At 40.9% G+C, this 25141-nt stretch overlaps 1 protein-coding gene across 1 annotated transcript in view; it reads left to right on the top strand.

Annotated features, from left to right (window-relative positions):
- The window catches only part of shroom3 (shroom family member 3), a 67112-nt gene that overhangs the window by 16535 nt on the left and 25436 nt on the right, over positions 1-25141 (top strand). Inside the window, exons 3-4 of the mRNA XM_034709210.1 lie at positions 13424-13627; positions 22928-23053. Of these exons, the coding sequence (XP_034565101.1) occupies positions 13424-13627; positions 22928-23053 (330 nt within the window). The remainder of the gene's footprint in view (positions 1-13423; positions 13628-22927; positions 23054-25141) is intronic.

The raw sequence follows: 25141 nt of genomic DNA, 5'->3' as shown, positions 1-25141 counted from the left end.
AAAAGTGAGTGATCCAGTTTTGATAAGCGGCCTGTTTGCGTGCGTCATGATGGGATGTATAACCAGCTTTTATTTCACCAAGGTCCAGAACTCGGTAGACTTAAATACACTTAGAAAACCAGCAATATTCAATAGTTTAATGAAGACGTAGGCGTAGCCACTTTCATCTGCTAGTAATCAGCTCGCTCTTTATCTCTGTCACGGTGAGTTGGTGTGTTTAAGTTGCTTTGTTTCCATCAATGAAACTTTCTTATGACCCACAAGTTTACTAAAATCAAGACATTATCCAACAAATACTACAAAAAAAATCCCATTAATAGGGATGAGTCATGATTTTTGAATATCCAAATAGTGTGGTTAACATCTATCAATGGCTTTGTCTGATCATTGGTACAACTGGGAACGGCGCAACAGTTACAAGGACTTTGCAAGGACACTTCTGTTAATATTACTAGTTATTGTAGTCAGATATCTTTTAAAGACAGAAGCTGTATTTGTTAACTTGAAGGTGAAATCCTTTCAAAGGAGACGACTCTGTGAGTGTTCAGGCTGAGGCCCCGTCAGGTACAAAGACAGGTATGTGTTTGGGTTTCGGGTGTGACTGGGAGCAAAGCCACCGTTGCTACTGTCTCTTATTCACTGGAAGACGCGTAAGAGGCATGACACAATGCAGGACTTTAGACTGTAGACACACACACACACACAGGTTGGAGGACAGGTGTAGAGACACACTCATGGCATTATGGGAAGGTGTGGTGAGGAGGAGGAGGGGGGAACATCTTCACCTCCAGACGAGCAGTGAGCAGCAGCGTGTGTCTGTCTGATCGGCTTCCTGCAGGGATCTGACAGGAAGAGTCGGCTGCTCTCAGGTCTGTTATTTCAGTCATAGGTATGTTTTTATTCTAGAGCACTAGATTACATTGTGTTCTTCTGGGCTTGTCATAAAACAAAGTTGACTTTTGTTTGCACGTTGTGTCCGTGTTCAGTGGACAGTGCAGGAGGTTAAACTTGCATTCACCTTTAGACTCTAGTGTCCTGCAGTGGAACTCCATTCCCAGAAACCCTTGCAGCAAGAAAGGCAGACGGCTTTCAAAGGGGTCTAGATGCTCCAAACAGTGATGCTACTCCCGTTTCCTGACAACAGAGAGTCTGTTAGTGTGTCTCATTTCTTAAGACGGTGACAAACGCTGACAATTTGCACTTAAGGGGCCAAAGACTGCTATAGGGATCAGATGCTTGAGCCCTTCCCCCCAAAAACACACACATCTAACTTACCAATAAAACAACTAAGATCCATAGAGTTGTCACAGATCGCAGCAGAACAGATTTTTGTGTCTGTTTGAAGCAGCTACTCATGGTTATAAAATTTTCAACAACTCTTTTGTAAGCCTTTGCCATTTCCTCTCATTGTTCCTGCTGCAGGAGCCACATTTGTCAAGAGAGTAGTCAACTCTGTAGCTTGTTTTATGGCCCAGAGTGTGTCCACAGTTAGAAGAGCTAGCACCAGCAGCCTTCAGTCCTCCTTGCTGGTTAGCGTCCTCATGCCCGTTCTGGTTCCTCTTTGCTCTGGTGGAGTGGTTATATGTCAGTTTAACCAGACACAGTCTACATAAAACTTTATCTCCATTTACTAGATCAACACACTGACAAACCACGCCGTGCTACAAGATGACATCATCACCCGTGCTCGTTTACATCCAGGTAGTAGAGCTTTAGAGCGTTATGGGAGTAGCACTCTCCTCCTGTCGCTGCACCAGCAGCCTCTCAGGGACCATAAAGATTTATTGACTGAACTGACAGTTATTGCAGCACATGAATGTGAGTGTGTGTGTGTGTGTGTGTGTGTGTGTGTGTGTGTGTGTGTGTGTGTGTGTGTGTGTTTGTGTGTGTGTGCATGTGAGAACTTTCACCAAGAGCTATAAAAGTGTGTGACTGTTCGTGATGTTTTAATGTGTGCTGTTTATGTGAGGCAGGTGATAGATGCTTTTATGATTTTATATGTGTGTGTGTGTGTGTGTGTGTGTGTGTGTGTGTGTGTGTGTGTGTGTGTGTGTGTGTGTGTGTGTGTGTGTGTGTGTGTGTGCGCGCATGTCCTCCATCCTCTGTGACAGTTCGACAAAGAGGCGTGCATGCGTGTCACACCAAACGCACCCGTCATACTTGGTCTCTCTCACCTCACCGGTCTGTCTGACTCTCTCTCCTCCATACCTGCTCCTGCGCTCTGATTGGTACATGCAGGTGAGCTCTGATTGGCTGAGAGCTGACAGGTAAAACGATACAGAGACTCACACAGACACACACAGAGAGAGGGAGAGAGAGAGAGAGAGCAAGAGAACGATGCCATCAGTTCACTCACAACAAGCTGAAAACAAAGCGGAGTGTATGCTGACCAGCTGTCCATCCGAGCTGTAAGTCTGTGTGTGTGAGTGTGTGTGTGTGCTTGTGTACATGTGTTTGTGTTTTGAGTGTGTAGATTGTTTTTGTGTGTTAATTATTAAAACAGGACACTATGGACACATTTAAGAATCATTCTCTTATTAAGATAGGTGTGTTATTACTGTTATTGCTGTAGGTATCGCTGATGTCATTACTGGGACTTTATCTTTGTACAGTTTGACGTTAACAATGACATTTCTGCCTAAAATCTTTAGAAACGCTAATAAAACAAGATCCAAATCATAAAAAAATTGGAGATACCTTTCAATATATTCTGAAAATGTTACTTTTCAGTTGAATGAAACCAGAAAACAGTTTTAAAATAAGTCTTATTCATGATTCGATCGTCAATGTGAGAATGAGTTTTGCGTGTCAGTTGCAGATCTTTTGTTTCTTCCACATGATTCCGGACAACAACTCTTCATCACGACATGTTTCAGGCTCCATCAGGAGGTCACGCCCTGTCAGGCTGCAGAGCTTGTTTCAATTAAAAATTCAAAAGGCATCGACGTGTCAGGAATGCAGTTTGTGACGGGTTCAGCTATAAACAGATTTCTGAATATGAATGCTGAATCTGAAGGTGACGGACGAGATGTTTTGTTGTTTGTAGTCCAAGTTGTGCTGACCAATCAGCTTTGTTTGCATGGAGGAGAGCATTGGGACACATTTTGGGACTTGACATTGGTCTCCTGTTGACAAAATACCTTCTATCAGTCTCTACAAACATGCATGTGCTAATGAAAGCTGATCACAGTGGGTATCTTTGAGGCTCATTCCTTTATTTAGAGGAGAAGACGGTGGGTGCAGGAGGAAGGGATGACGACATCCTACACTGACAGTGTGAATGTCAAAATTATCCCAAGATCTAGAGGGAGCTAATCTTGTAAAATAAGATCGCTTGCTGTGTTCTGTAGGTGCTTGTTTTTCCTGTATTGATATGATTTGCATAATTTGATTTAAAGCTAACCTCAGTTGTGTTCTTCCTCAACACTCTGGGAGAGGAATGTTCAGCAGGATGCATGTGAATATGTTGTCTTTGTAGTTGATGTGTTGGAAGTTGGAAAAATCGGCGAATGTGAGCGACTTTGACAAGGACCAAACGGTGATGGTCAGAGTATCTCCTAAACTGCAGCTCTAGTGTGGGATGTTCCCAGTCTGCGGCGGCCAGTAAAGTGGTCTAAGGAAGGAAAACTGGTGAACAGGTGACATGGTCATGGACGGCCAAGGCTCATTAATGTGCATGGGTAACAAAGACTGGAGCTACTGGAGCTCAAACTACCGAGAAAGAGAAGCCAGGCTTTGATAGAAAGGTGTCAGAACACAGTGCAAATATATACAAGCCAATTTTATAAATGTTGAACTGCTCCTCTAAAAGTTTAAACACACCTGAAAGAAAGATAGCTCTCAGGTGGAGTTTCAACATCTTATAAGAGTAGCTTTAAAGGTGGTAAACACATGAAGCCGGACAGATTGCTCAAGGTTTTTCATATTAATGAACTTCCTTAGTGTGTGTGTGGGTGTGTGTGAGTGTGTGTTTTGGACGGTGTGTGTGTTACCACTGCAGCATGTGTGTAGCGAGCTCTGCTGCCTTTTTATTGACACCTGACACTTTTGGCTTATGTTTAAGGTAAGATTATCACCACACACCTGTGCTGTCAGTCAGTGTATGTGTGTGTGTGTGTGTGTGTGTGTGTGTGTGTGTGTGTGTTTATGGTAGTGTCTGATTACAGCTGTGTGAATGTCGGTTGATCTTTAAGTTGTGAAGCTGCAGGGTTTCCTCGTGTAATACTCTTTTGGCGTTGTTGATGTGTGTGTGTGTGTGTTTGTGTGTGTGTGTGTGTGTGTGTGTGTGTGTGTGTTTTCCTGCAGTTTCTACCTCCTCCTCTAATCCCCATTAAGCAACAGTCTGCACTTCACTGGTGTTACGTTACACATGAAGAGTTTTTGTTTTCCTCGAGGCAAAACAACTAAAGACACGAGAGACCGGCCAGTTTTTGAGAGCAAAGAGTTTTTAGAGTTTTTCTGATCCTAGTCTGTAAACACTGTTGGGTTAAATTCATCATTGAGGTTTTGTACACGGAAATTCAAGCATATATCCTCCACGATTAAGAGCATATAGGTGGTAAGATCCAGCAGGGATGTAAAGGTGTTTTGTAGTTTTCTTCAGCAATAATTTCACCAAAAATAGTAAAATATAAACCTCTGTTCTAGGTATGCAGATTCTTTGGTGTCTGACATGCTTTCTCTACTCAGTTCACTTCCTCCCCAAGTATGATGGCCTTTAAGGTCAATTGCACAACATTTCATGAACACGAAAAACATTTCACTCAACACCAAACATATTTAACTCCCAAAAAAGTTTTACAAAATATGAAATTATTTACTGAAGCAAAAAAACATTTCATCAATCACAAAAAAGCTTCACAAAACAGATATCTCATGAAACGCAAACATTTTTCACAAACAAAAAAGTGTAATTGAACAGAAATTATTTTACAAAACAAAATTTGTTTATTTATTTTATGAAGCCAGAATTTTTTTTAATGAAATTGAAAAAAAAAAAATCAATCAAATATTGAGTATTTTGAAAAAAAAACAACAACAAAATATTATGGTGATTTCTTAAATATTGTTGTTTAATGAATATTTTTTTGCAATTAACGAAATATTTTTTTGCATCATAAATGTTTGTGCAGTTGACAAAAAAAAATCATGACAACAATATTATAGGGATATTTATCAATACGTTGGGGATAAAAACAACGTTATCAGTCAAATTAAAGAAAGGCAGGAAAAGTGTTGAGCTACACGCTGCTTCTTAAACTTTATTCATAAACGAAATTGACCTCCTGAAATGTTCTTTTTGTAAAGTGTCTTTTTGAGATAAAGACTGATTTAATTGATCATCAATTTCTAATGAAGTCCAAAGTTATGTTTTATCCACGTCACTGGCCCTGTGATAGAAACTTCTTATTGAACAAAATCACCCCGTCTTTATTTACAAAATCCACAAAACTCCCAAACTGGTGAGAAAACTTCTAGAAACTTCTAACCACTAGAGTATGTCTTGATTTGTGCTGCATTAAAAGCCACACATGCAGTCAGGTGTGCATGAAAGTGACCTGAGATGTACATTTTGTAGCTGATTTGGCCTGAAAGAAGGAAAATAGGTGAGTAACTCATCAGCTAACATCAAAACAAACCAACCCAACCACCTAACCAAGTCCTGCCTGATACTCAGATACTTTAACAAGACTTAAAAGACAAAAGTCTGACACCCTTTCACACCTCATGATGTTTGAGTCACCAGCTGTAAGGTCAGGTAAAGTCTGGCAGTGAAGAGGAGTGGAGATTATTTCCCATCATGCTCCTGATGTAAATTTTATCGCTGTGGTGCAGAAACAGTGGCAGCATTCGTCCACGGCCGACTTGTATGTGCGGTGATTTGTGTTATGAATGAATCAAGAGTCCGACAGGCAGCATCTGGAGGTTTTACAGTGAGAGGCGTCCCTTGCATATAAACGACACCACCATAATGTGGAGGTGTGTGTTTCTCAAGGCCGGCAGTGTTGGTTCTGTCAGCGGGAACAGACTCTGCTGTCAGCGGGTTTGTAGATTGTTGAGCAGGTTTGGTGGCCGTCGTCTTCTCGTCCCTCGCTCCGTATTTGCATGTGCTTTGTTTTGTTTTGTTTGTGCGACTCGGGTTGAATGCAAATCTGAATGAAACAACACCTGTCCCTTTATATTCAGTCCTCGTGCTCGGGGGAAGATTTGGCTCCAACCCAGAAGGTTAATCTCTAAACAATGGTACAACGTTCTTCTGAGGTGTACCCCGGAGTCCTTAAAGTGATATCTTTCAGGGAAGAAAAGCTTGTGATGGCACTTTGATTATATAAACTTTAAGGGAAGAAATTACACCTTTATACTCTTCTCCTGATAAGAAAAAACATAATTTCAGTCATAGGAGGAGATATCATTAAAACAGGTAGATAAACATCTCCTGTAACAGCCTCCGCTCCTCCACACTTCGCCCCCGGCTGCAGGAGTTTGATCCTATTACAGCACAATAGCATTAGCCGGCTCTCAGACCAAACAACCCTGTGTTAAAACAACACGATTGTTGGGCTCCTGTTTAAGAGAGTTACATAATGAATACAATCAGGATGTCTGCAAGGACTAATACATGAACAGGTACAGAGTAAAGTCTGTGTTAGTCTGGCATAGAGGCCGTGATGTCACATTCTAAAGCCTTACTTGGCAAAGTGGGTGGAGCTAGAGAGGACAGGAAGGAGGGGCTAGCAAAGTTTTTGGCTATATGCATGAAGAATAGTGTATAGTTAACAGTTTCCTCGCTCCGCTCGCACTCTCTACACCTCAGTCTCCTGATGCCTTCACTGACTGTCAACACTGTAGGAATTAAGAACCTCTACACTGAACATGTTTAACAAGCAGTAGAGCTGTTACAGTTTTATATGTGTTATAACTTTTTTCCTGATATCGTGTCACCAGTACAACTGGATAATGCTAGCATGATTGTTGTGAGTACTAACAGCAGCCATGTTTGTATGTGTTTTAACTTTCACTATGAGAATGTTTTGGTGAGGACGGGTTTTGAATCAGTCACGATCATATGATCGCAAGTCAGCGGCGCTCGTGCATGTGAGCGGGGGGGGGGGTCACTTTGGAGGAGCTTCGAGCGGAGGAGGGGAGGGGTTAGACGGAGTCCTGAGGAAATGCTACATTCAAATTCATGCTAGTTTTCCGAGACTACCAACCCCAGCTTTAATGAAATGAGTACCTAAAAACAACAGGGAGGAAAAGCCAACAACAATTTTGACTCCCAAACGTGGCCTTCAAACAAATTAGTGTATGAGAAATGCTAAACAAGCCAACAAGCTAATACAGCCATAGTTAATTAGTGCTAACATGCAGACATTAAAATAAAAAAAGCAACTAAATCAATGAAACAACAAGCACAATTTAAGCGACTGATTGCACTGATTTGATATAGAAGAATGCTAGAAGTCACACCCCGAATTACGCATAACTTTAAGCTTTAATATATTTTAAACAGATGAGTTAAACAAAAATGAAACCATGTGAAACTGTCAATAAAACAGGAATGAGCAAAAGAGGCCAAAAGTGTTTTTGTACCAGGCTGTAAACTTGTGTACTTCTGCTTTAAAGTTAGACACTTTAACATGGGGCTCTATGGGGGTTGATCACTTTGGAACATGCCTCTAGTGGCCACTGGAGGAACTGCAGTTTTTGGAGCTGCTTACTCAGATGTGGTTGTTTTTACTGCTTATTTTGTGTCCTTATATTTGCCTATGAAACTTGACAGATGTCAGTTAAAGTGAATCACTCAGCAGGAAGGTGAGTGAGCTGAGTCATGGCGTCTGTAAGGAGGTCATGCCGCATACCAGCAGTGTTTCAGCAGTGTGTCGGAGCGTGTGAGACGATGTTTGTAGGTTATGAACACATCTTGATCTCAGGTGTTTTCCTCAGGTGAAGAAATGTAGCCTTAATTAAAAAGTAGGGATGAAAATGAAGGTGTAATTGGTGCTAAATGAAGGTGAAGAGGAAATGTTAACACAACAGACTTGTAGCTGGATTTAATTACAGCAGTGTATTTGTCTGACGACCCCCTCTCTCTCTTTCTCCCTCTCTTTTTCTCACTCTCTCTGTCTTTGTCTTCCTCCATTCATCTCCTCTGACTCTCTGTCTTTGTGCTCTTTTGTCGCTGGTTGACATAATCGGGCTTAATCAATGTTTGAGTTTCTGTGCTCAAAAAAGAACAGGAGGAAGTCATTACAGGGATGAGACTGTCTCCACAGCAACTGGTGCTCAACGTGTGAGTCTTTACGGCGCTGTTAGCACACAGACGTGTTCACACTTTGACCCCGTGGTCTCATCTCTTTACCCCCGTGGTCAGAAACCAATATAGATGACTCTGCATGATTGCATTCTGTGATGAGAACAGTAAAAAAAGGTTAGGATGAGCTCCCAGGAGTAATGGAAAGTGCAAATCGTAACTGCAGAAGAGTCGGCTTCAAAATAAGTAAGTAGAGCAACTCTTCAGCGCCCATTGTGGCTGCATTTTGGCTTCATTCTTGTGCAATGAGGGGAGATGAAGGCGTGTCGTCCATATTTGTATACAGTCAATAGTAGCAGCTTTGGATGCCTACATCTGGCGCAGGCCCATAGAGAAATACACGATTTATTAAAGCTACAAACGCCAACATGAGTTCAGTTACCACACCAGGATGTGTTTACTTTACGTCTGCACATATATTTTCTTCAAAGTTATATTTTTTGGGCATTTTTGCCTATATGGATAGGACAGCGGAAGAGAGACAGGAAATGTGGGGAGTAGAGAGAGGGAGAGGCATTGAATGGTCAAGACTGACATCAAACCTGCGACCTCTGCGACGAGGACTATAGCATTTGTACATGGGGCGCTTAGACCGCTAGGCCACCAGCACCCCACGTCTGCACATATTTACGATGTTATTGATGCTAAAGTTAGATTTGACTGACAGATATTGAAAAAAGGAGCGTGCATTTGATGCAAGTTTTGGTTTGTTGCCATTAAACTTCTCTTTTTCACACGGTGCAGAAACTTAAACAGATGCATCTTCGGGGACCCTTGGAAATGCCCATTTGCTTACACCACTTGAATCGTAATCAATACAGGAATCTAGTTAACAATGCTTCAATACCAACCAGGAAAAGTGGGGGAACTGCACCAGGGTCCCAGAACTAAAAGGGTCCCTTAAAGCGCCATGTTTTATTGGAAAGACAACACAAGTACCACAAGTGAACCCTGAATTTGTTTCTTCCGGTAGTTGTTTTTCCTGCACACAAAGTTGGTGGGCATCTCTAAACCGATCCTCTTTGAACTCAACGTTAAACTGGACACACCTGTATTGCAACGTGTTAACAGGTTTTGATTAAGCCTTGTGGAAAGTTCAGCCAGGGGCCGAAGAAGACGTTGTTCCGTTTTGGTGCAGGTCCAGAAATTCTTTAAGGATTTGCATTTTTTCTCAGGAGTTATTAAACAGGGAAAAATAATCTCTGAGCTAACGGCCAGTTAGCAACATCCTGTTCACAATGCTAAATCTAACTCTAAGTGGTTTTAAGATTTTTGTAAATACCTTTAGTTTAGGCTTCCTTTCTGCTTATGTTTATGAATTACTTAAACCGGAATACATCAAAATATAACATTAATAATAATTCAAATAATACAAATAATAATAATTAGTATAATTATAATAATTTTTTTTTAAGTTAAAAATAATAATACTTATTAATAATAATAATAGAAACAAATACCCAGCTCTCATGGTGTTGTAATAGAAAAGCTTTTTTGACATTTGTAAAAGCTCTGTAAGTTGTATTTTGTGAATGTCAGAGGTTGCTTAGTGTTGTTTTAAGTTGCTCTTGGCTGTGTGTGTCTGTATAAAAATATTTTGAATCTTATAGGTGTTTGATGTTTGGAATATTTTTGAATATTTCCTGGGTTTTTTTGCTCTGTATTTTGTTCTGAAAACTACTTGATATCCATGTTTTAAAATGTGTTTTATTCATTAGATTTGATGTAATTAAAGTTTAGTGAAAGGACATGATGCAACGTAGCTATTAGGCTTCGGCAGCTTGTCAGGGCCGTTTTATTTTAGGGTGAAGTGACTAGAAAAACAGAAATGTAAATGGCAACTCACTGACTAGTATAAAGGCAAGAAATGCTCAGGAAACAAGTCACAATTTATCTCCATTTATTTAACTTGGCTAACACTTGCAGAGCTAGTTCCAACAGCCTTCAGTCCTCTTTGCAGGTTAGCGGCCTCATGTCTGTGCTGGTTCCTCATTGCTCTGGTAGAGTGGTTATATGTCAGTTTAACCAGGCACAGCCTGCATACAACTTTATCTCCATTTACTAGATCAACATACTGGCAAACCATGCTGTGCATGTTTACATCCAGGTAGTAGAGCTTTAGAGCTTTACTGCAGCAGCTGTTAATTAAAGCCAGACAAACGTTGGACGAGTAGCTCAAGGTTCAGTCAAAGGCTTGAGGGTACCTGAAACTTTTGAACTCGGGTGCAGGGAAAGCAGTATGTGTGTGTATGTGTGTGTGTACTGAGATGGAAAGTAGAATGTGACAACACGGTCCCTCCTCTTCAGGTGATTTTCTGGGTGTTGCGGCTGCCGCACATTCCTCCGACCCGCTCGACAGGTTTCACTTTAATGACTCTTTATCTCTGCACCTGTTAGTGTGTGTGTGTGTGTGTGTGTGTGTGTGTGTGTGTGTGTGTGTGTGTGTGTTTGTATATATATCTATGGCACACATTATTCTTTAGATGTATTATGTATGAAGTCTTTTCTGAATACTCAGCAGTGGAATGTCCCCACAGTGTGTTGTATATTGTCTTGTGTATTCATCCCTCTGTTTAAAAGGATTTAAGCTTTAAAAGGTTCCTCTGGGTGGAGGGAGGAAACAGCTCCGACTCTAAAGCCTGATGTGATTGTTCTCTGAGACAAAGGTTGTCTTTATAAAGTTTTAGATTTGAATATAGCTCCAGCATGGACACACAAGTTTATCAGGAAACTTTTATCATATATAATTACTTGAAAAAATGCATTCAGTCCCAACACTCCTAATCCATCACAGTTTCTTTGAAAACCTTCAGTTTTCGTTGGTTTTTCGCGCCCCCTGTGGACAAAGTGGCACATTGGCTCTCTTAGCTGAGTCTGTCTTGCACATTTGTAGTTTTAACAAACAAAACAAATCATCCTGCTTTCTTTCAAGCTTCAATCCTGTCTCTGAAAATGTAAAAACATAGCTTCTGTGAAAAAAACCTGCAGTACCTCAAGTGTCCACTAGAGGCTGGCTCCAAAGGAGGAAGGAACCCCCGTTTACAACAAAATTAAACAAGTCTACAGCCGGCTACAAAAAAAATGTTACGGTCTATCTTAAATGTTTTTATAAGTAATCCATTTTGAAGATATTACGATTATGCATTTTTAATCATAAGAGCACAGTAGGTTTGACTGATAGTTGGGCGTGTTGTTGCTGTTTGCCTGGAGGCTTTAGGCTCACCTCAGCTCCACTTCTTTGTCTGTTGACCAAAAGTTAAGGCTGATTTATACTTCTGCGTCGAATCGACGGCGTAGCCTACGCCGTAGGTCCGTGTAGCTCCTGTACCTACGCAGAGGCCTACGCACGTAGCTGACGTGCACCTCCTCCAAAATGTAACTACGCGTAGAGCCGACGCGGACCGCAAGCTCTGTGATTGGTCCGCTCGACGGCTTTGTCTTTCCCGCATTCACAGCACTTCCGGGATCCCGGACATCGGCCACACATCGGCCGTGTATTTCATCTCCTCCTCTCTATTCTTCATGTAATCATGTCTGTATGATAAACAGCAACATGTATCAGCTGTAGATTAATATAACACGCTCTGAATCGATGTGGAAAAGTAAACAGAGATCGTAGCAGGACCGGAAGCAGGCGACCGGCTATCAGAGAGACTGCACTGCCCTCAGGCGTTTCGGTGGAGAATTGCTGCGCGACACGGACACACCGACGCACAAGTATGTGGGGCTCATGTCCGCGTCAGCCCCTGTTGCGTAGGGGCGACGCAGAAGTATAAATCAGCCTTTAGGTTGAGTCAGCATCTTCCAATACATTGACCTCCATCTTTAGGTTTCACAAAGCCTCTACAGAAACCAATGGATGACGTCATTATGACTATATCAGTGTTTTTATACAGTCTATGGCTGTGACTCAGCTATGTCTGACAGGAAGTCTAGAGCAGAGGTTCCAAGCATTAAATTGTATGAAAATGATGAATCTGTTTGCTTATTGTCTCATTTGATTTTGTTGGCCTCAGTTTTAATGTCTAAATGTTTGATAAGAAGCTAAAACCTCCAACAGGAGCTTTAAATGTTACCTCTGAATGTTGATAGAGAAATTAGCTATGTAGAGGCATGACGTTTTTTGAACCAGGCTGTAAACATGTTTATTAATGCTGCAAAGATCGTCTTTTTTAAATTGGTGTGTATGTGGCTTCCGGTGTTTCTGCAGCCAGCCTCAAGCGGATTCTCGATGAATTGTAGTTTTTAACACTTCCGCTTGGGCTTCATATTTTGAGACCGGAGGTTGCCGCTTGGTTTAAACAGTCAGAGTTTGTGGTGACAGTTTTTGTCTTGTTGTTCACCACTTTAGTCAACCATCTGCAGCAAAGTTTCTGTGACATCAACACTGTAAGTTTCCCTCTGCATCCAGTCTTTGTGCTAAGCTAGGCTAAAAACATCCTTGACACTGGGTGCTTGTGTAGCTCAGTTGGTCGTGCAGGGCCAGGCGCCACACGGAAGCTAAAGTCGTCATGGCACAGGTTGCAGATTTAACTCCTGATCCTGTCACTGTTTAGTGCACATCATCCCAAACTCTCTCCCCCAACATTTCCTGTCAGATCAAGACAAGAAGCTGGAATAAAAAGAAACATAACACATAAACATCCCTGAGCCTTCTCTGGACTTGATTTAGATTGTACCAGTTGTTTTATTATGGACTTAAACAGAGCTAAATATGAAAGACGATGTTGCTTGTGCATGTGGTGAGATGAGAGTGATTCAAAAACACCTTTAACCCCCCTGTGACCTCTAAACTTTGACCTTTTCCTGTATGAATCCCTCTCTGTAGGTCAGGCTGTACATGTGATGTCATGAGTGTGAAACAGACATGCTGACGTTCCTGTTTGAACTGGTCAGACCTGAACATACCAGCCTGGTTTATTTTGGCAGCCATGCGGTAATTTTGTAGGTGTGATGGTTGAAGATTAGCCAATTCAACCTGGGCCTAGAGATCATGCAGGGAAAAACCCTGATAAGCTATTAAAACAAACATCTTGAGTACGAATCTGGGAATGAAAGCGACTCTTCCTCCAGGTTTCACAGCCATTTTCTCTGTCCCATCTGTTTCCACAGGGAGTTCGATCCGGGATACATCGAGGAGTTTGACACTCCGTGCTCCTCTCCTCCCGCTCTTCCTCCTCCTTCTCCACCTCCTCTATCGTCTCGTTCCCGTCCTTCCACTCCACAACAACAACAACAACAACAACAAACGCCGTCACCATCCCACCACAGCAGATCATGTTCGGCTGGAGGAGTCCAAATGCGCATCAAGAACAGGTGAGAGAGCTGACACACTGCTTCAACTGTGTGTGTGTTAAATCCTGTATTCTCAGGGTTCTGTCTCCCAAGGACTCAGGATAATAATTTACTAACATGTTCCCAAGTTTAATGTCCTCTTCAATTGGTGCAAAAATAAGACTTTAGGTGTTTTTCGACCGGAGGAACTTTACCCCGGAACTATGTGCATTTCGACCGGTGGACCCAGGGTCTAAATTTATTTCAGAGATGGATAATCTTTCCCCTAAAAAGACCCTGCCATTTGGGTAGTACTTTTCAAAGGACCCGGGACTTCTCAAGGGCAGGGCCTGCAATGCTGAACGTGTCTGATTGGTAGATTAAGCGCAGTGTTTTTATTCCACCCGCCGTCCACAATAACATCACACACATCTGTGATTCTCTTGATTTAGCAGCTTGTAACAGTAGTCTTCTCTAAACCCACCACGAATCGGTCTCTCTCTGTGTTACGGTTTTAAAAGTGACCCTGCAAACTGGAGACTTTCAGCTTAACGTGTCAGTGTTTGTGGAGTTTACACAGCTGTTGAAACACAGAGGGAGTTCCTGGGAATGCAAACTAGTTTAGTTTTTATTAAGATTTCAAAATATCCTCATCAGATATTTAATGATCGTCTAAAGACGTTTATGAGGGATGCATCCGGCTGAAAGTCTCCAGTTAACAGGGTCACTGTTTAAACCAAAACACCGGCCGATCTCTGCCATGGCTTTTTCAGTTAAAAAGGATTTTAAAGCCATGTTGAAACGTCTTTGCTACTCGCGTTTATCTCCTCTCACGTGTTGATTCAGTGAATCCATCTGTGATTCAATATTGCAGAGACTGTTCTACAGTCTGCCAGCAGGGGGGGCTCTAACTGTTTTGGCTTCAGTTATGCAGAGATATCATGTCATGCATCTCTTTTAATGCAGCGTTCAGCTAGCCTCTATCAGCCTCAGGTGTCTGTCTGCTGGGTTCTAGAGTTCAGAAGCGTGAAACTCTTCAAGTTGTGGTTGTAGTCGTGACTTCCTGTATGACATCACTTCCTTCCAGCGTGCATAAATTCTCATTATTTTTCCAACCTCTGGATGCTCTGACGTCCTGCTGGTTAACACAGGAAGTGATGTCATTTCAGTGACAGGTTTACTGCTGCCAACGGAGGAGGTTATCACCCTGGTGTTAGGATGTCCTGCTCCTGCTTCCTCTGATGTATGTGTTTGTGTGTGTGGAGGATTTATTATAGACTCAGAGTCCAAACTCAGATCAACAGGAAAACCACAGCACAAACACAGTCTGCTTTGGCTGCTACGTAACAACCTCACACTGTTTCCTGTGTCTCCATCAGCTGTTACTTTGACTTTAAATATCGAACACCTCATCCAGTTAAAAAAGACAGAAACTCATACTGAATATGTTGGTGATTAAATGTTGTGACCCTGACCCTGCAGCATGATGATTACCTCACAGAACTCTGAGAATGGCCAGACAGAGCACCCCTCACAGGGATGCGATATAATACAGTACAATACAATATGATACGATACAATCATGATAGGATACGTTACACTAGAGGTGATACGATACAATAAGATACTTTAGAATATGATGCGATGCAATGCCACTGGATCTATGCGATCAATATGATATGATATGAAACCATAATATGCAAACACTGAAGCAGATACTGAGAAGAACTACAAACTACATATATTACACATTCCTTGTTTTGCACATGCATAATGCAAAATCATCAATAAGTGACAGAGATACAAACAACATGAAGCCGTATATGAGGTCACTTGAAGTGTGTGCTATGCAAGAATCATCATAAGTAGTATTTTTTTTTATGTGATGAACTGACCCGGTCCCCCTTCTTGTAGTGGGTTTAACTATCACCTGTAGTCTCGACCCTCCCTTGACAAACTTTAAACCCTGTGATGATGAAATGTGAAGTTGTTGCGTGTGAAGTTGAGCCGGGCCTGTGCACCAAGTTCCTGGTTTATGACTCTTTTTCTCTTTAAGTGTTGTGTTTGAGAACTCAGTCTGTGCAGACATAAAACAGTCTATAAATACTGAAGCTCTGAACAGCAAGTTTCATCCTAATATGGAGGTCAAACCCTGGATTACTCTGTTCTTTCTGTAATGACAATTACAGCCTCTAGGGGGTGCTAGTGTGAATCATTCACTCTTGATGATTGTGGACTTGTGTCCTGTAGCTCTCTCAAAGTCTGATAAGATCAACATTTTGTAACTCTGAAGCTTGAAATCAGTGTGCTTGGAAAGCTCACTCCTTAAGGATATATTCCATGCTTTTATTTTGAAAGGACGTGTAATGAGTCTTAATAAAATGCACCTCTCTGTTAGAGCGTCTGATAAACAGGCAGAATGACTCTATTCTCCCACAATCCCCCAGGCTTTGGGTGGTTATCAGATATCACAGCAGAGGGAGTAGAGGGCAGAGGGAGGGAAAATGCTCGTCTCTCATTGGTCAAAAAACAGGAAGAGGGTCATCAGAGCCCCATGAGGCTGGGTGTTAATCTAGTGAGGACAGACAGACTAATTTATAATCACACAAAGTCTCTTACTTTCCTACCCTTTCCTTTTCCCTTCTCCTCTCTTCCTTTCTTTCCTTTCCTTTCCTTCTCACATTATTCTCCTCCTCTCATCCTCTCCTCTCCTCCCTTTCCTCTCCTAAGATGTTTCTTTAGTTGAATCACCACATTTTTCTTCAACAACATCATCACGTAAATGCACGCGCACACACAGACAAGTGCAATACAAACAAACTCCCCTGCACTCACAATCATAGATGCACCATCTAGTCTCCTGTCCAACTTTGTATCCATCCACAGAGCCATTAATCTAATCTAAAGAACAGTATCTGCCAACTTAAACCTCTATGTGTTGTTATTTACCTCTCTGTCTCCTCCTGAGCAACAAACCACAGCTGCATCACCTGCTCCGCTGTCAGGCTGCCGCTGAATCTCACCTCCCTGACTCTCTTCACACATATCACGCTGAGCTGTTCCTGTCAGAGAGGAGGCGTTGTTTTATGCAAGATAATGTACTTGAACATATACAGTAAGCCAGGTTGAGATCTGGTCGTCAGTGACTGAGCTGTGTTTAACTCATAGTCTGTATAATAAATGGACGTAGTCTCCGTGACGTCACCCTTTTGTTTCTGAAGCTGAGTTTTAAAGCCTGTCGACTGTGGTTGCAATATTGGAAATGCTGACTCATCCTGACTTCGGTCGATCTGGTATGATGTAAAGACGCGGGCCTTTAGCCTCCATGCTAGCAAATACAGCGTTCTCGCCTGTCAACCAGGACAGCCACGCCCTTATTTGGGCAAAACTTGTAACTTGAATAGCTTCAAAACTAACAAGTTTTTTTAAAAATCACCCCTGTACAGTATGTGTTGATAAAGAAAACAAGCTATTGAGACTAAAATAGTTTTTTGAACCAGGCTGTAAACATGTTTATTTCTTCTGTAAAGATCGTCTTCTTTGAATGGGTGTGTATGCGGTGCTTTTGGAGCCAGCCTCTAGTGGACACTCAAGAAACTGTAGTTTTTAACACTTCTCAGCATCGGCTTCATTTCATTTATCCCTCTTGGTCACATTTTCTTCATTTTCCACTTCACATCTCTTTAACAAACAGTGTAATTTCTCTCCTGTTTTTTCTGCACACCAGATTTTTAGCCTAGCCCTTTTGAGAGTTTACAGTAAAGGAAAAGCCAAGCAAAAATGTTTTCGACCAGTATGTCATGGAAACACAGGAAAGGAAAAGCTTCATATGTGACTCAAATACTATACATTTTTCACATAAGAGCCAAAATCAACACTGATAAAGTAGTTTAACACACGTACACGTCTGACACACCCCACACACACGCATATAACCAAATAACAGTTTCATAAGCATGTTTTGACACATAAGGTGTACTATTAAGTGTATCAGTAGGCTATCTATTTCTCTCCCTGTATCTCTCTCTCTCTTTTAATTTCTTGTTTCCGGGCAGATCACTTGGATTATTATTATAAGCTGGAGGAACAGTTTCCCACGACAAGAGATAAGGTCTCAGTTCTGAGAGACACACCCTGCACACACACACTCACAGCTAAGTTTATACTTTCCACATGTCTCATAGTCTGTTTCTACCAATCAGGTTCTGCTTTCAGTCTCATTTCACAGCGTTTGAGTCACACAGAAATTTAAAATGACACAATACACAAACTATTTTCTGTTGATGAAAACATTTAGAAAACTGGGCGCATGATCTCTCAGTGCTACAGGTCCATATTTAAAGGGCTGTAGGCTAGTAAGCATTTAAGTCTTGGGAACAGATATCTTTTGTTTTGACCTTTTCTTGCAGATAAAGTCTGAAACAAAGCGATAGATGGGTTAGCTTGGAGTTATTGGTAGCAGAATCACAACTGATCTTGTCTTAACCTAAATGAACCTTTAATCGTTTGATTAATCTCAGAACTTCTTCCCAAGGATTAGGACTCACACATTGAATCTTTCCTGTGTCGAGTCGCAGCCCGAAGCTGGCTCAAACCTCTTGACACCCCCGCAGGGTGCCCGTATGCCCAACATCTAACATCTAGCGTCAATGATCTAACAGGGAACACAATGTTGTTGAACATGTCCTTAAGAAGTTCTAACATGAAAGTAAGGTGGCTGAAATGGTTTATTGAGAAGGTTCAAGGTATCCTGGAAAGATTAACGTTGGTCTTATGGGGAAGGAGCCAGGCTTCAAATGGGTTTGATGTTCCTTAGAGGTCTTTGAAGAAGCTCTAAATGTCCATAAGGTGGATTTCGAAAGGGGGTAATTGTTTTTGAGGGTATAGAACCAGCAAATATCCAATTAGTAGGCTACTGTTGGTTGCAGAAGAGACAGTTTTGAGGGGTTTCGATCAATTTAGCTCCTCTTTTGACTGATTTTTGCTTGTTTCATTTATTGTTTTGGATGCTAGTTAGCACTTAATAAAAAGTAGGCTACTTAGTTTGACGGAAAATATTCTTTGTTGTCAGAGTGATTTCGTCATGCATACAAGTGTTGAAGAAATTACAATTTCCACCTTTGAATGACCAAGAGTTTTACAATAATAGGAAGTTTGGTTTTTGTCATTTTTATGTTTTGTTGGGAAAACACAACTACGTAATTAATTCAACTTTCCCAGCTGACTGAGCCGGGATTTCTCAATGTGTCTGTCCTTGTTTTAGACTCCAATCCTCGCAGTCAATACTCGTCATTGTGTTGCACCACATGCTGCATCATGAGATGTCTTTCTCCCTACGGCCTCTGAATCCATCTCTGCTTCCATGAGCTCAACAATTCACAGTTTTTACCAACTTTCTCTCTCTTTCTCTCTCTTCTCTTATTTACCTTCCTTTCCTTAAGCTCTCTCCATAACCTTCTGAATGTTTAATCTCTCCTTTCTGGTCCTCTCTTTCTACCATCTCTCCGTCAGTGTTTTGGTTACTTAATTCCTCGGTAGCTTCTCCTTAACGACTCTTATCACCCTGCATACTCCCTCCCTTTCTAGCTACTCATTCTCTCCCACTATCTCTCACCCTGCCTCCCTCTTTCCTCCCTCTCCAACGGACTTTCAGTGTCTCTTGCTACCTCACCACATCAACAACAACCAACGAAACCAAGCGGGGACAAGGATGTTTACTTTATGTTTTTATCGTATGGTGGCCTAATGACGCTTAATTGCATAATTTGCTTAATGAGCTCAGGGCCTTGGACCAACGCTGCAGGACTGGGTCGGCCAGCCCCAGATTGGAACTGGAGCACAGAGACTGATGGTATAGACAGGGTCGGTAGCGGTGCATCTCTTTGTTGGAGTACATTGGAGTATGGATGGTGAAGGGAAATAGATTGACTTTGCTGAAGGAAAGAGGTGGCAGCATCTGTCGGAGAAAGTGGGTCGTTATTTTTGTTTGCTTTGAGCAGAAGCAAGTAGGTTAGGAAAGGATTTTCTGAGGCTGAAAGCTGAAACGCTCTAGCAAAAGTTTTTAAAACTATTCGGAAAAGAATAGAAGATGCTAAAGGTCCAAGGGATGTAGTGAACACCTGACGAAGGTTTGCTTGGACGTCTTTCTAGAGGGAAACCCAGAAAGCTCAAGGAGCGATGAGGAATGGGTGTAGAAATTGAACTTTCTGAGACTTTTTAAGTAAAGAATAAGATCTAAGAAGAGCACAGCCGAGAAGAAAGTTGAGAGACTTGAATAAAGTGGATTTGAACAAATTGAGAACATGGAGCTGTTGGAGGCGTTCTACCGCAGGAAACTCCGAAAGAAGCAGAAGAAGAAAGCCGATCTGGGTCGGTCGGATGGGGCGCTTTGTCGGTCGCCGTCAGAGGCCAGCGTCAACAGCCTGGCTACTGGCCTCATATCCAAAGTCCTCAGGTTCACCTCCAGGTAAAACAGGTCGCACATGTAGTTCATCACAGAAGAGGTTTACGAAATAGTGTTTGAAAGTACAGTTCATGCCTCTGGCTGTGAGATTGGAAAGGTTTTATTTATTTTTTAACATGCTTTTATTTCAATTTCTGTTAAAAAATTCAAGACCCTGAAAGCGAGAAGCGTTAAATTGTGTAAGGCCAGAAACAGGTCAAAAACCATCATCCAATTTAATTCAGTTTGTTTGTGTATTTGTGTTGTAACTCGTGCTCCTCTCCACTTATATTGGTCAAAAAAACTGGTGACAGGTAGGATTTGAGTATCCAAGTCTTCAGCCCAAGTTTGTTAAATCTATAACTTGTATGAGATTTAAAAGATGCACCTGAAGATTTTTCTTTTGGCGATAGAGCTGAGAGTCATCTGCGTAGAGATTGATTCGAATTGTTAAATAAAGAGAGAATGTAATGGAAGAAAAGGATGGGACCTGTCAGGAAGTGATTCGATGCCGAACATGAACTTAGAGACCTGAAGGTGAAAGGCAGGAGTGTTTATTCACCTTTCAATCTTACCTGACTGTATCGTTACTCTTGTGAATCAGAAGATTGGTAAACCAGTAATTCAGGAACTGAGAAGCCAAGAATCAGAAGATATAACCATGAAGATTTTTGCATGGCCTCTGGATCAGTATTGGGGCTAAATGAGAGGAAAAACTCTGCGTCAGTGTGATCCGGGTTCAAACTTAGATTCAAATCAAATCCTACGTGAACTCCACTCTCGCCCTAAAGCTAATGTTGAAGGTGAATATCTGTATGAGTGTAACAGCGATGATAGCGTGTTGAGGTATTCCAGTCATGTCCTGTCATTACCCAGAGTTCCTTTGGTCCATGCAGGCTTTCATGTCTCTGTCCCCCACTTACCCTGATACGATCTCTTCCTGTTTATCTGTGAGGATAAATACAGAGCAGCAGAACATGTTGAATATGAAGAGGATGAGGAGGATTATTTTGTTCCTCATGTGTTTTTGAATGTCTCCGTTATCGTCATTGGTTCGATAAGACATTCAAATATAACGATGGGGACGTACCGTGATTTTCACATTATATCATCCCTGATATAAAACCAGAGAGTCATGAATCCTCTGAGTTTCAATATTTTGTAGATAGAGTTTGTGTGTTCATTTATTGATCTTTGCAGTCTGGTTTTCAGTTTTTATTGGCTTTTTTTCGGTTTCCTCAATGAAAGACTTCCTGTGGATGATTAACCTGAAGCCTCTCATGATACTTCCACTCTGACAAACAAGAGCATTGAGGCTGTAACGGATCGAAAGATTGCCATTTGGAGAAAAACGCTGCATCTTCATGCACATGCTAGAGTCCAAAACAAATGCAACACACTCCCATCCGATTGATAACTTCAATATTTCAACTAATCAATCAAGCTTTATTTATAGAGCACCTTTCATACAAATCAAATGCAATTCAATGTGCTTTACAGCAATTGGAAAAAAATATATAATATATCATGACTTAACTTGAAGCACCAATGGATTAAGAAGTAAAGACTAATGCACACTAAATGCAATAAAATATATATAATAAAAAACAAAGAGAAATAGTTCAGAAATAAGTAAATAAAAGATCAAATTTGACTGTTTAAGACAATAATAAAGGTAAAGATAGAAGTCTAAGATAAATAAAAGCACTACAATATCAATAAAATAGTAATAAAATAAAATAACAAAAAATAAAGAGTTAAAAAAAAAACCAATAGAATATTAAAATTAATATAAAATGACATTAAAAAGATAAATTAAAATAAGTTATTTAAAAAAACCTACATAAAAGCCAGAAAGGTGTCAATATTTGGTCACCCTCTTATTGATGATAAATATGTTCCTTTGGGCACTCCTGTAATGCATTGCTCAGTGTTTGTGCAGCCAGTTGCTGTTAATGCAGTTTTATCTTCATTAGCAGCACATTTTCTAATTTGCTGCATGCTTCCATCATTGTGTTTCTTTTGCATTTACTTTGGAATTAGCAATATTTCTGTATTTCTTCTAATGGAGATTGTTTGAACTGTTGCAGCAGCATTGCCTCTGATGGTCACAGTACAATTCAAGTCACAGGAAGCCTTCCTTGACAGGAAATAGACTTACATTTTATAATAGTCTCACTCTTATACTGATGCAGATTAAAGTGAGTTAATGAAGACAACAGGAAGCCATGGAGGAAGTGTGATGCTTCTTATTAAAAGATGAGAAAATGTAGTTTTAGAGACTTATCATGTTGGTTCCTGCAGACTCTGAGAGTGTAAGGTCAGAAAAACATCCTTAAACTGCCTGATAATGCCTTCCTTTGAAGCTCTTTGTTATTTTTAAGTCAAAGTATTCCACCTTCTCTTTCCACTGAAAGGGAGAGGCAGCAGACTTCGGTGGAATGAGACCATGCAGCTGTGTGTTTGTTGTGTAACTGTGGGAGGACACATCAGGGTGATATATCACGTTGAAATGGCCGTTTTCCAGCTCTGATAGTTATCTCTGCTTAGTGTTTAATTCCCTGCAGACACTTATTGGGTTGTTTTGAATGAAGGTCTGTGCTGCAGGAGAGGAGATGTGCATGGTCTGATAGAGATATCAACATTCTGGGGATATTATATGCTTTTTTCTTTTAATAATGCAGCAGTATTCAAGAAGCTTTTCATAACACTCCATTCAGCCACCATGGACAGCAGGTGTTTTTGGATGCGCCATGTGTCTACTGGATCCCTAAATGTCTCTCAGCATCAATAAAGTTTATTCTCACCTTTATTGAAAGTATCAGAATGTGTCATCAAACTAAAAACTTTACTCTAGAGCTGCACAAACACTCACACTCTTTTGTTTTTCTACCTCACAGACGCAGTGAACAGGCGTCTCGTCCTCACTCATGGCACTCGACAAAGCTCGGTGACGGACCGCAGGAACTGGACCAGCGAGGGATGGACACGATGAGTAGCGCCTGGCACCACAGCTACCACGCCAGGTAAGAGTTCAAAAACACCACGAGTGAAACTGAGTTTGTATTTGCTGTCCACAGACCCTCAGAGGTCAAAGTTCATGCTTACAGAGAAAAACACAACGTCTCATGTCTTATCTTATCACTGACAGACGGACACCAGTCTTTGCTTTTGACATTAAACGTGTCCTGCTCTGAGCTCAACTTTATAGAAGTTTTTTCTCCTGCAGTCGTTACTTTTCTTTACAGAACAGTCTTTACAAACTCTATCCTGTGTTAGGATGTCAGGAGGTGCAGATTAAAATTGAAATGTGAAGGCGTTAGCTTTGATCTCTTCGTTTTACGATGTGACCTTTGACTGTCCGACTGCATGTTGTGCTTTCAAGTGTCATAATGACGTTATTCATTACTAATAATTCAACAACATCAGTGGCTTAAAGCTCCACATATTTTATGTGAAGATTAACAGTGTGTACATGGTTAACTGTCCAAAATGTCAACTATGCAGTAAAAGGTTAAAGTGTGTGAGGATCAAAATAAAGGAGACACAGAGAGAAGTTTGTGAGGACAAGACAAACGTGCAAAAAGAAGATTAAAGAGGAGAGAAACCTTTATACATCCAAAGGACATTTAAGTGCCAGATCACTCCATAGTTAAAGTACAAACTATGAATAACAAAAAGCGTTTAACTCACTGTATTTATGAATAAAGAGTATGAAAAAAATGCAAAATAATAATGGCTGTTTAAGGGAGGAAGGACTATTTTAAGAAAATTAATTTAAGCTCCAGTGAGGAACTTTTATTTTGTGTTGATTTGGCGCCCCCTGTGGACAAAGTTATATGTTTTATCTCTTTGCTTCTCTTTTGCATCTTATTCTGTTCAAGTGTAAATCATGTTTCAAAGATATCATCTGGCTGTCGTTTCCATCAAATTATTCACTTATTGTGAATCTTTGTTGTGGAAAGTGAAAAAGGAAAAAGTGAAAAAGGCTTTTTCTGACAAGATGTCAATAATCTAGCGTGACCTCTCGCCCTCACAGCTGTTATAATCATTAAAAACTACAACAGGAAAGTTGTTATTCATCTTAGTGATGGGCTCCTTTACTTTTGTAGGTCATAAAAATGCATCACTGCCAATTTAAGTCTGTTTCCTAACCAGATAAAATTCCTTATAGTAGCTTCAATATTTTAAACTGAGTACATTTTTGGAAAGTTAGGGAACTATGACCTTTATTTTAAGTTATACTTTCAGGCTATTACACCTCTGGTTAGAGAAGATAGCACCATGGATAGAGCGGGAAACCAGAGGAGAATATCCTCTGTACATGCCGCGTGTAACTTAAAAACTCTTATTTGTTTATGTTTCATTTATTTATATATTTTTTTCCAACATAATTTTTATAGAGCAGGAATATCTTTGAAAAATGAGGATTAGAAACTGTTTCCAAATGTATTCATTTTTAAAAAGTCCACTAAAGTTCATGTATTAAAGGTACAATTTTGGGGATTGGAGAAAAATGTTCAAAAAATAGTGTTCGTTTTAATTTCACTAGATCATAAACATGTTTTGGCTTCAAAGTTCACATGGGGCCCTATGGAGATTGACTCACTTTTGGAGACAGCCTCAAGTGGCCATTAAAGGAACTGCAGGTTTTGGCTTCATTTTACGAGCATCAGTTGGACAGGTGTTTGTTACCTTTTCAGAGTTTTCATATTTCATAATAAAATCTGTCAAAGCTTCAGTCAAAACAGGTAGATATATAACAGACTTGATTTCCTGTAGTGGTTTGTTGTGTTTCCTGTGAGCTGCACATATTCCTGGTCAGCAGGTTTTTGTCGTCAGAGTTACATCACTGTTTGTTTGAAACGGCCGTGAGGGATGAATGAAACGCTGGCGTGGCTGTGTCGGGTGGACGGGGCATTGACGTCGATGCCCACCGAGAGGGGCATTCCTGGTGCCCTTCCCCCTCACCTCGGGGTCTCTCATGGCAACAACCCCCCAACACACACACACACACACACACACACACACACACACACACACACACACACACACACACACACACACATACTTAAGCATGACTGACCAAAAAGTTTGTTGCAACAGTTTTTACA

Source organism: Notolabrus celidotus, chromosome 19 (genome assembly GCF_009762535.1).
Source record: "Notolabrus celidotus isolate fNotCel1 chromosome 19, fNotCel1.pri, whole genome shotgun sequence".
Taxonomy (NCBI): Eukaryota; Metazoa; Chordata; class Actinopteri; order Labriformes; family Labridae; genus Notolabrus; species Notolabrus celidotus.
This window is presented reverse-complemented; position numbering and strand designations above follow the sequence as displayed.